The sequence below is a fragment of the Silurus aristotelis genome (assembly GCF_946808225.1).
Source record: "Silurus aristotelis genome assembly, chromosome: 28".
In the NCBI taxonomy this organism is placed as follows: Eukaryota; Metazoa; Chordata; class Actinopteri; order Siluriformes; family Siluridae; genus Silurus; species Silurus aristotelis.
In genome coordinates this window covers 2,590,920-2,603,469 of record NC_139601.1, presented here as the reverse complement: position 1 = coordinate 2,603,469, position 12,550 = coordinate 2,590,920, and the positions used below count along the sequence as shown (strand labels likewise).

At 40.3% G+C, this 12,550-nt stretch overlaps 1 protein-coding gene across 1 annotated transcript in view; it reads right to left on the bottom strand.

Moving 5' to 3' along the window:
* suclg2 (succinate-CoA ligase GDP-forming subunit beta) overlaps window positions 1-12,344 on the bottom strand; it is an 83,396-nt gene extending 71,052 nt beyond the window's left edge. Inside the window, exon 1 of the mRNA XM_083533477.1 lies at window positions 12,001-12,344. Within this exon, the coding sequence (XP_083389603.1) occupies window positions 12,001-12,222 (222 nt within the window). The 5' untranslated portion in view covers window positions 12,223-12,344. The remainder of the gene's footprint in view (window positions 1-12,000) is intronic.
* Between the last annotated feature and the right edge of the window lie 206 nt (window positions 12,345-12,550).

Here is a 12,550-nt window from a genome sequence, read left to right as displayed (position 1 = left end):
TTGTCTTTCTAGAATTCAGATGAAATTCAGTAGGTTACTGCAGACCAGTTGTTGCTTGGTGGTGAATTGTTGGCTGAAGCGAGTGCTGCAGCAGGTGGTGAGATACACACATACATTCTACACTTACAGAAAGAAAAGAAAAACGCTTTAACTTCTAACGAAGGCACTAAATTTGAGGAAGTGAGTTTGTCCAGCGCTGTAAACTACACACTCACGCTGCAAAGTAGTCGATTATTCATTCCTAAAAGAGAAAATAAACATGCCTTAGTTTCTATTTTGGCTGCGAAACAAGACGAGTGAAGGTCGAGGTCAGGAGGTCATGATGAGAGAGACGGTGGAAAGGTGAGGTGAAAGGGCAGAGCAGATCAGCACCTGAACGCAAGCTGGTGATAAAAGGGACACAAAGCTGCAGGTTCAAGCCAAAGCTTCCAGGCAAAAGCATGCAAGATCCAACAACAACAAAGAAAATCAGTAACGCTTATGTTGTTATGGAGTGAAGGTGAATGGAAAAGCTGTAATTTAACATCGTAATAAAGGGGCAATGTCACAGTCCTTTCACTGTAATGCAGTGGGCGTGGCTCAACTCAACTCCCAAATTTATTACCGCTGATAAACTCTCGCTCTCCAGCTGAAGGGGGAGAAATGTCACCTTCTGTAAACGATAAGACGAGCGAAGCGACACAGGGAACACAATAGAGTCGCCTCGTGACTGATATTCACGCGAGTGAAGAGGCGAAAGCGCTCCAAGCTTCGAGTTGTGAGCGAGGAGTCATTTGCATAGATTACTTCATCAGCCTTTAAAAAAAAAAAGAAAAAAGAAAGGGTGGAAAGATTTTTACATATTTGAATACAATTTGGTGGGTGCCTCATTTCTGGATATAATTATACATTATACAATAGCAATGCCCTGAAATAGAAAACCCTGAAATCCCCAAAAATGCTATCTATCTATCTATCTATCTATCTATCTATCTATCTATCTATCTATCTATCTATCTATCTATCTATCTATCTATCTATCTATCTATCTATCTATCTATCTATCTATCTATCTATCTATCTGGCTGCCTTTCTTCCATTCTTTATGCTGCCTTCTTCTCATTAAAACGTAAATAGAGCTCTGAGCTCAACCATATTGGACATGAACCTCAACTCACACCTACATCAGTACCTGACTGTACTAACACCCTTGTGGCTGAAGGAATCTCCACAAAGTCTAGTAGAACATCTCCCCTGAAGCGTGGAGGATATTAGAACAGCAAAGGGGGGACCAAATGTGGTGGGGGCATCAGAAAAAATGTGGGAAATAAATAAATAAATAAATAAATAAATAAATAAATAAATAAATAAATAAATAAAGAGAATATCCACCTTCCACTTATAAACGTGTTCAGCTCGGTCATCAACATAGATCAGACGCATATACCAAATCATTAGAAACTTGGAAAGAGCGAGAGAGAAAGAGAGAGAACTCAATAATTCGATGGGGAATTGATCTGTTAAAGAGTTCTCGTACGGAAAACAGGATATCGAGCGAACGAAACACTCGACGAAGAAACTTGAGGGAGAGGATGCCGAGGGAAACGGACCAAAGCGATGGAGCTTCTGAGTCATAAAACAAACCAAATGTGTGTGTGTGTGTGTGTGTGTGTGTGTGTGTGTGTGTGTGTGTGTGTGTGTGTGTGTGTGTGTGTGTGTAAAAAACACAGCAGAGGTTTAAACCCAAGCTGTTGGTTACTCTGTACATTCGACAGACTATTTATTCACGGTGTGCAGAATCTCTTTTTATTTTTTATCACTCGATCCCAAAAAAAGGATCAAGAAAAAATATCTTACTGTGAAAACTGGCAGATTGATACACATTTTTCCCCTCAAACCAAATCAAAAAAATGAATCCTAATTTGCACTGTGCTGTGGCACTGAAGTAAGGAGTAACGAGCTCGTTGTCATGCCGTTAAAAGAAAATCATTAACAACAGGATGCCGGGAAGGGGATGAGTTACGCCGACTGCTCAAAAGTAGATTTTGTTTTTCTTAAAACAAATACAATACCATCGCAATAATAATCACATCTATTAAAGCATCGTATATTTATAGTTAACATTTAGAGTTACATTTGATTCTATGGAATTTAATCACATTTATTATTGATACTTGACCGTGTGTTAATTGCTCAGAGTGTTCCACAGTCAGAGGCAGACACTTGTACAGGACATGGAAGCCCTTAACCACAGGTTCACTTTATGCTTTATGAAACCCGAGGCCGAGCCGCTCCGTGTTCCTGCGAGGATCTCCTCTGGTTGGGTGGACGAGCAGCAGCAACCCCCGAGGCTCCGAATCCTCATTGACTCTTTGAACTAACTCCTTTTAATTAGCACTTTGGAGTTAATGAAGCGCAGCACCTCCTCCCGGGGCGTGTGGAAACGGCCCAAAAATTAACGCGTCTTTCATATTACTGGTCGCCCCTAATTGATTTCTTAGCGTGCTCTTTTTCCGCCATGAACCCCGAACCCTGGCGTTACGCGCTGGGCCATCAACACAGGTCCGACTCGTTTCTTACTCGCACACGTAGGAGCGTAGCTGGAGTCCTGTGCGGCCCGATGAAGACGATACAGCTGGCTTTTTTTTTTTGTTTTTGGTCTGACACTTATTGATTCGACCCAGATGAGCTGACGGATTCCGGTACGCCGCGTGGCACTGTGACTCGGCGCAAAAAACGCATGCTAATGAGACTGGGGGTGTCTTCTTTACGCAACATAAATAAGGCCAAATAAGTCATTGGCAATTATCTCACACACATGCTAGTGTGCGTGAGTAGACACACACACACACACACACACACACACACACACACACACACACACACACACACACACACACACAGAAGCATAGATGAAGATCAGCCATTTTCAGTAATCAAAAATAAAGTTCCTGTAAATAAATAGAGTTTATAAAGTCACATTATCATCAATATATCTCTGTTCTCTCTCTCTCTCTCTCTCTCTCTCTCTCTCTCTCTCTCTCAGTTTTTCAGTTTCTTTCTCTCATTCTCTGTTTTCTGTCTCTCTCTCTCTCTTTCTGTTTTTCAATCTGTATCCCCCTCTCCATCTCTCGGTTTTTCAGTCTCTCTCTCTCTCTCTCTCTCTCTCTCTCTCTGTTCTTCTTGTCTGTATCTCTCACTGTTTTTCGAGCCTGTCTGTGTTTTTCTCTCAGTCTCCCAGTTTTTCTGTCTCCCGCACTCTCTTTATCTGTCTGTCTGCCCCTCAAGAAAGACAGAGACAAAACAACTGAGAGAGACAGTCTGACACTCTTTTTCTCTCTCTCTCTCTCAATCTGTTTGTCCATCGGTCTTTCTCACCATCTCCCAATTTCTCTCTATCTGTCTGTTTGTCTCTCAAGAAAGACTGAGCGACAGACGGACGGAGAGAGACAGTCTGTCTGTTTCTTTTTCCCTCTCATCACAAATCTTCACATCCACCTGAAAACGGTCGTATAACAAAACTGATGCATTTGGAAAAATGACAGGAGCGCTTTTCTTCTGACATGTGTGTGTGTGTGTGTGTGTGTGGTGTTGAAGCTCAGTGCAGCTTTTTTAAAAGAAAGTCAACAGAGCGTGCTTCGGGATTTAGATGAGGAAGATTTGCATTATGGGTAAGGCGTGTGGGAGCAGCATAATCTCTCTTCGACAGACTCCGACTCGGGGCGAAGGCAATTCTCTACAGATATGACTTAGCAATTAGCATAGCTAATAGGAGTCATCATTAGAAAGAGCGATGTGTAGGTGTCAGGGCTTTGAGCGCGAGACAGTGAGAAGGTCAATGAGCGGAAAAGTAAAGAGCAGAGATGTTGCGAGACGGCGAGGCAAAACGGACGACAAAAGGTTTACAGTTCGGACAGAGAACGCCTCTTTATTATTTAACGATCCTCCAGTACGCCTCGTTACTGTTTTTCCGGACTCAACAATAATTTACTTTAAACATTCAAACTACTGCGATTTGCGTTTTGTGACGACTGCAAAACTTCATAAAGGGTTTAATTTAATCTAATAATGCAGCTCATCCAGAGACTTAACTCACATCAACACCTCCTCCTTTTGTTTTCATTCATCAGTCCGAGTTATTGAGTTTCTTTTGGAGCAAATTTCACAAAAGGTTCAGGAAAGTCTTTCACTCCCTTTTGGTCTAAATACACTTCTCCTGATAAAAGAATGGTGGACATGTCATAACTGTCATAATAAAGGAATGTTAAAAGTCAAGTCTCTTTCCGTCTGTCTCTCTCTCTCTCTCATTCTGTCTGTCGTTCTCTCTTTCCCTCTCACACCGTGTCTGCCTGTCTCAGTTTCCATCTCTCTAAGCCTGTCTGTCTGTCTGTCAGTCTGTCTCCTTATTTCGTTCTCAAATGAAATCTCTCTCTCTGTCTGTCTGTCAATATTTTGGTCTATCCATCTGTCTGTCTTTCTCCGACTCACTCTCTCTTGGCTTGTTCAAGTTCAAACTCCTCTGTCTGTCTGTCTGCTGTCTCTCTGTTTATCCCATGAGACAGACCAACTGAGAGATTATCTTTATTTGGAAATGATCTATAAAGAAATGAATGATATCAAGGCTGTAGTGGGGTCAGAAGAGATCGATTCTCACGTGAAAATTCAAGCAGAATCAATTCAATTGTGCTGTTTGGAATTAAGTGATTTGTGTCCTGAGACATTTAAGTCCTGAATCTAAAACAATGAACTAAAGGATGAGTAGCTTCTAATAATAATAAATATAAACTTAACATATATTTCTCTCCTCCAGACCACTGCCATGAATCAATTATTAACCTTGAAGAACAGCGTTTAACCTTGGAGGAACGTTGTTGGTACGGGCCGAGTCTCAGCATCACGTCTCTCCCCACACGGTAATAAAAACGTGTCTGTGTTAATGGCAGAAGGCAGAGTCGGCTGCTGTTTGAAGTTCTCGAGCTCAGTAAACATTCCTCCTAACACGGCTCCTTCTCCTTCAAACATTCACCTCTCCACCCTTCTCATCTCACACTCTTCTTTTTCCCCCTGTCTCCTGCTTCTACTGTTTATCTTCTCACTAATCTTCAATACTGTTTTTCTTTCCAGTCACCTTTTGTCTTCAAATATTCTTCAGACCAACGTTCAGCTCCCTACGTACTCCTGCTCTTCACGTTTACTTTTACCTACCTCCTCCTTCATCTCTCCACCAACCTCCTCCTGCAACCGCTTCATCTCTCCACCCGTCTCCTCCTGCAACCGCTTCATCTCTCCACCCGTCTCCTCCTGCAAGCGCTTCATCTCTCCACCAACCTCCTCCTGCAAGCGCTTCATCTCTCCACCAACCTCCTCCTGCAAGCGCTTCATCTCTCCACCAATCTCCTCCTGCAACCGCGTCATCTCTCCACCAATCTCCTCCTGCAACCGCTTCATCTCTCCATCAACCTCCTTGTCTCTATTTAACCTCACCACCTATCTTCACATTACTCCATTTCATCTCACCACCAATGTCCTGCTTCTCTTCACCTCACCACCCATCTCCTATTGTCTTCATTTTATCACTCCATCAATCTCCCCCTGCCTCTTCATCTCTCCACCAAACTCCACCATGGTCTAAACTCTACTCCTTCCTCTTCAAGGTGTACAAGCGCAGAAACAGCACACACACCTCCTCCTGGTGGGGAATAAACCAGAAGAAAAATGTAGATATAATAATAACAGCCCCTGGTTTATCTCTCGGCCCAGACAGGAGCGCATTTATCAGGCATCAACCGGCTCCAATCCTGCTGCGGCGTCGAGTCTCTTCTTGGTATTGTTATTGACAAACCATGGCAAATTGAATTGCTGCGCAGGGTGAACTGTCATAGCGGAGGGCTGAATCGCCACGATACCCGCCTGCCAATCACAGCGCCTTAGCTCCGTGACAGAGGACAGGAAGCCTCCAGATCGTCACACTTTATCTCTCAGAACACCCCACGAACAAGAAGAGAATTTTCTCCTGCCTCAGAAATTCGGGTTAAAGGTTCGACGAGCTCAGAGGTGACACGCGAACGTGAAAGCTATCGCGCTCTTTCCATGAACACACTTTCCTTTTTTCTTTTTTTATAAAGAGTTTGAAAACATTTCTACGAGCATCAACATCGATCACTGGTGTGTTTTAGATCACTATACTGTGTGTCTTATTCAATCCCAGGAACACCATATCTACACCATACTGAGGACGATGAAGAGGATGAGCATAATGATGATTATGAGAAGAAGAATGGTGATATTGAGGATGAGGAGAATGAGGTGGACTATGAGGATGATAAGGATAAGAATAATGATGATAAGGAGGATGCGGATGAAAAGGAACATGGGAATAATGAATATGAGGAAGATGCTGAGAAGAAGGATGATGAGGTTAATTAGAATAATGATAAGGATGATGCTGAAGAGAAGGAGGATGATGATGAGGAGGATGGTGAGGATAATCATGTTAAAGATGATGTGGATAATGATAAGGATGAGGAGGAGGATTCTAATGAGAAGCAGGAGGAGACTAATGATGATGATGAGGAGGAGGATAATTAGAATAATGATGATAAGGAAGAGGATAATGAGGAGGATGATGATAAGGATAATTAGAATAATGCAAAACAATGACAATACTTAAAACAACATCTCAATATTAACACTTTACAAACTAATCTTTAAATAATTGACATTATACTAAAGCCTTGGTGCTGCTCTCATCCTACACACACACACACACACACACACACACACACACACACAAAAAGCTGTAGATGTACAGAAAACCTGGTGTGTGTGTGTGCGATTCATGGGTGGTCCTTAAACTACTATATTAACAACCTAGACACATACCTCCCATAGAACACGTGTGTGTGTGTGTGTGTGTGTGAGAAGGTGTGTGCGTATAGGCATAGCAGCATAGCAGCCTACACAAAGTGGAGTGTGAGAGGCGGATGTTCATGCATCTCGACTTAAAGAAGCTATGCTTGTAGGAGCACACGCGCACGCACGCACGCACACACACACACACACACACACACACACACTAATAATAATCATTATTTCTGATAGACCCTTTGAAAGCATCTCAAAGTGCTTTACACACACAAAAAAGAAAAACCATCACTTGAAAGCTAGCCTAAAGAAAAGGTTTTAATAGCAGCTTTAAAACCAAAATAAAAATTCATCCTGTCTAATTCCAGTGGGACGAGAATTCCATAATTAATAGAGGAACAACCAACACACCAGAATCGGCAGGACGAACAGCACGTCTGCGAGTGCAAACGGTTAAAAACTGTGACAGATGATGTAGATGTAATGCCTTATAAGTCAGCATAAGAGTTTTTAACTACCTGCAGTCTATTTAAAGTGGATTTAGGAACCCATGCCAACATGAGCAGTGGGAGACAAATGTAAAAATCATTAATTAAATAAGAAAATACATAAGTATTATTGAGTTTTGTTGGCCCGATTCCTCTGCATGACAAAAATAAATAAAAACAAGATAATCAAAGAAAATCATTTGGAGGCCAAAATAAATCTTCATTAATTAATTAATTGGTTGATTTTTTAATTTCATTAATTTATTAGGAACTTTGAACTCAACAAAACTTTGCTTAATTGAGAAAAATTATATTACAAGAGTGTTTGTCTGTTTACTTATTTTCTTGAATATTAATTATTGGAAAAAACAATCTGCATATTTTTTATTCATTAATTAATAATCGGTATAAATGAATTTAGTTCCCTTGCGTTAAAACAAGATATATAAATAAATTAATTAATTAATTAATTAAATAAACACAGAGAAATAATTTTTTAACAATTAATTAGCAGATGGTATAACTAAATTTAGTTCCCTTTTATTGTAACACGGAAGCCCAAAGTATTTAAATCAATAAAATAAAATAAACACAATCTGAGGAATTTGTAAACTAATTAAAGAAATTGACAGATGCTGCTTTTTATTGATGTATTAATGAATAAATACCATTAAAATAAATTAATTCATAATTTATCAGTAATATCAAGTTTAGTTATCTTGCAAAATTATAAAAAAAAATATAAAATGATAAAAATAAAGAATTAAATAAATGAAAAAATGCAAAAGAATTATGAAAAAAAAATTATGAAAAAGAATTAATGAATAAAGAAAGAAAGAATTACATAAATAAATAAAAACAAATGCTCTTGTACTATTATTTTCCACAATTTTTCTGAAGTAAAATTTCCTCGCTAGCATCTTCATCTACAGGACGCTGGATGGAAAAAACTCCCCGGATGTCGAAGTAGGATTTATTCAGTACTGGAGTTTTCCTTCTACACAATATGACGCTGCCACCGAGTCCACTGACATTTACTCGGAATATATTTTATTACCACAAGCGTCAACCTTTAGGCGTTTTTGCTGGCTCAGCAATTTAACACCGGAGCAGATCGCACACGAGTTGAGGCAAAACCGCAAATCAGTTGTGTTCTGAATCTCAGGTCTCAGTCAGACCTTCCAGGGTTCTGAACGTTCTTCTCCGAGACGCAGACGTGCCGATTACATCAGCGTGAAGCAGTCTGATTGTTTACTGAACCTTTAATCAGCAGGATCATCAGTTTCTTACAGCTGGGATACAAGACTGAGAGCTGTAGCGTCTCTGTACTCTGAACACATACAAATACACCAAGTCTTACACACACACACATTTTTTCTTGACCTAAAAGACCCAAACCTGTTCCAGCATGACAATGTCCTCGTGCCAAAGCTATGAAGATATGGTTTCCGTTGGTTGAAGTGGAAGATCTCCTGCTCAAAACCCTATTGGACATGATGAATGTGAACACTGACACCTCACCTACATCAGTGCCTGACTTTACCGCTGAGAGCAGTCTTCTTATCTCTAAACTTAAACAGTGACAGGAAGTACAGTCAACCCCCGATAATTCGCGATTTGGAATCTTCCTAACAGCAAATTGCGGATTATCTTAAAACTCGCGGGAATCCGCAGCGAGACCCAATGGTCAGGAAGGTTAGGAATAATATTTTAAACTATGCATTTGGTCAAATACTGGTACACTGTTACGTTTATAAAGTGATGAATTCACTAAGGTACCACAGGGGCTGCGTCCAAAATCCACGGATTTTCGGAACTCGCTGGGGTCTTAGAACATAACCCAGAGGTCCGGGGACCACCGTACAAGCCTAAGGGCACGCCACTAATCGCTGCTAGTAAAGAAAAAACTGAGGGATTACAACGAAAGACTCCTGCAATCACTTTACCTTTCCACCTTTCCTCGTACTGCACAAAAAATCTGGTTGGACGTTTAACGTTTTTAGCTGCAAATGCAGCTCATATTGTGTTCTGGTTTAATACATTTTATTTTTTGCATATCTAAATAAAATGATATCCCCAAAAGAAGCTTGCTTACAGTATTGAAACATATCGGATCGCAACCGTTGTATCGCGATACGTATCGTATCGTCATATTCTTACCGATACACAGCCCTAGAACCGAAAGCACATACCGACCTTAATAAACTGCATATATAAAGTGATATTGAGAATATCTCAGAATGTGTCTGAAAAGCATTTCGGGAACTAATGGACCCCTAGCCTTAAGAGTACAGACAAATATAACGAGTGCTAAAGTTCACTTCACTCTGTGGATAAGAAACAAGCGAATAAGAAAGAGGGGGAAAAAAAAAAAACCTTCCAACTAAACCACAAACTCCTCCAGTATTTACACAATCAGAAGAATTTATTTATTCAGTCATTCGTTTCAAAAACCTCCATCTTGACACGTCGAGGGGAAAAACAGTAAACCGGTTAGACTTCACTTGTTCAGCGCCTGGAGCTGATCCACTTTTTACCACCTTCCAGCATAGATTACACACCTGCTCGCCGAGTCACAGCAGATACCACACACTGAGTGTGGAACAAACCAGGAGAGCATTTGTGTACACACACACACACACACACACACAATCCCTGCCTAATAAATCCCACCCACTAGCAGGTGCCATGATAAAGAGATAATTGGTGTTCATAATGTTATAATGTCATTGTTTTGCCTGATCGGTGCACATAGTAAGAAAACCCCACGTGTTCTTTACTTTTTACGACACGTCCATGATTTTTTTTTTGTACTGCTACAAACTAAAGTGGATAAAAAAAACACAAGAATTGGACAGTGAATGACTGGACGAAAGTTATTTCGGCTTGAAAAGAAGAACTTCCATAAGATATCACCCTCACCCTAATAAGATCTCACACTCACCATCAACCCTGAAAGGGGAAGCTTAATGGTTTGGGCCTGGTTTGAAACAGGAAAGGTTGGACACTTTTATTCTGAGTAAAAAAGAACCAACATGGCGACCAATCCATACTTCAACACCAAGCAATTCCGTCTGGCTCATTGGAACCAACAAGACAATGAACCGAAGTGTTCGTCCAAGTGGTAGAGCTTTAGAGTGTATTTATCATGATACGTTCTGCCCAGTCAGTCAATGCACCTAAATCCAACTGAACTGCTCTGGAATTAACAGGTTCGCAGAAATGAGAGAAAACTCCAACTAGTGAAGAACATCTCTGGCCAGTTTTACAAGCATTTCAGCTGAACATGTGGAGAAACAAACTGAACATCTGTATCAAGTGATTTGTTTAGAAATGATCTTTTATAAGACCAGACTCATGAGGCGATTGCACTCTTTTCTACGCCGCTGGATACGTAAAGATTGTGAAAATTCGAGGAAAATTTGGTTGTGAGATTTGCATCTAAACCGCTAGTCGTGCCTGAAGTAGAAAAGAAATGAAATGAATCACGGGTGACTCTTTACTTAATCATCTCAGTTTCACTATGTGAAAAGACTCTGTGACTCTCAGCACACTGATCTATTAATAGAATGATATTAAAACTGATCACGAGCCCAAAACCTTCTTTTTAACTACTTAATAAAAACGGTGTAAATGAGGTCACGTGTGTTGTGGCGAGTTCAAGTCTGGAGTTTCTTCATCATTTATTCCTCTGTAAATGTTCTGCTTGATGTTGAACTGATGCTAAACTGTATGTTGGTGATCAGTAGATACACCGAGCACCAATCAAAAGAAGTTTATAACAGAGCGAGCGCTCGACACTGATTGGAGACTTTCTGCGTGTTTAAACAGTTAAATATTTGCCCCCTTATAAATAAAAAGGAACGACTGATTTCGCAGAATGTAGTTGAGTAAAACGATATTAGACTTTGAAATGGAGTAAAGTTGAAGCTTCTCTGAAAAAATAGAAACACTTCAGTACATAACTTAGTTGATACAGTAAAAGTAGAGATATGTGGAAAAAGCTACTTAAGTAAATAAACAGATTACGTTTACTTCTTTACTGTTTACCACTGACCCTGAAACTGGCGTGTCCAGGTGCAAAATCCAGGTGCTGAATTTTATCGTAATTAATAAGTGTTAATAACTAACTTATGTACTTTGAGCACTTGCTTCATGCAACTGCACACAACTGCAAACATCTGCAGAGTCAAAGAAGTGCACTGAAGCCAAAGTTCAACCAAATGACTTTTACAACCAATGTCAGTCTCTGAACTACCAAAAAAGACCCATAAAGAATAGAAACCTCAACGAAAAAAAACATTTAATAAGTTAATAATTGTATATTAAAATACACACGTTCATTTCTGGTCAACTAGAATTACATGATGTTGAATTTTAATATACGTTGGAATTTCCCACCTGTTTTCGGCCAAATTCCGCCTCCTGGGATATGATTGGATGGTAGTCGCTTTCCGCCTGCGCACGGATTGGCGTTGGTACAAAAACAGCCAATCACAGTGCAGCAGGTGGGATACTATTAACCAATTGTACCTCAGAAGGCGCGGTTTGACCAAAACGGATAGGAAACAAATGTTAGTTTTAGACCGATTTAGAAGTTATATGTTGTTTTAAATATTTTGGACAAAATATTTGCTTTTAAAGAATGGACTCTACAGTTAAACGTTACCGTGTTTCTGCTGAGAAACGAACATCTGGCTGCAGCTCTGCGAAGCGCTTCAGAAACAGCCCGGGATGCCATGGATGCCGCCATGTTGGACCGGAAGTGAAAGGTATGCAGCTGTCGAGCGCGTGCCCACGAGCCGAGAGAGAGAGAGAGAGAGAGAGAGAGAGAGACTGAGACTGCTGTGTGAGAAAGGGCAGGTGGAGATGTGCGAACGAGCGCGCGCATATGTTTCAAGAGACCACTGTAAACCTTTGACCTTTAAGTCGTGATTGCACGTGACTGTCCACGTGAGCGATTGGGACCTGATCAACCATCCGCATGTGCTCAGTGTGTGTGTGTGTGTGTGTGTGTGTGTGCATTATATCAATGTTCCAAACAAGACAAACAAACAAATATAAATAAAAACTCAAATTCTTTGATAAATAACTGAGTAAATAAGTAAATACATAAACACATTAACAAACTAATAATGAAACCAAAATAAGTAACTGATACAGACACGCAAATCGATGAACAAACAAATAAGATAAAAAACTAACGTTATGACTGATTC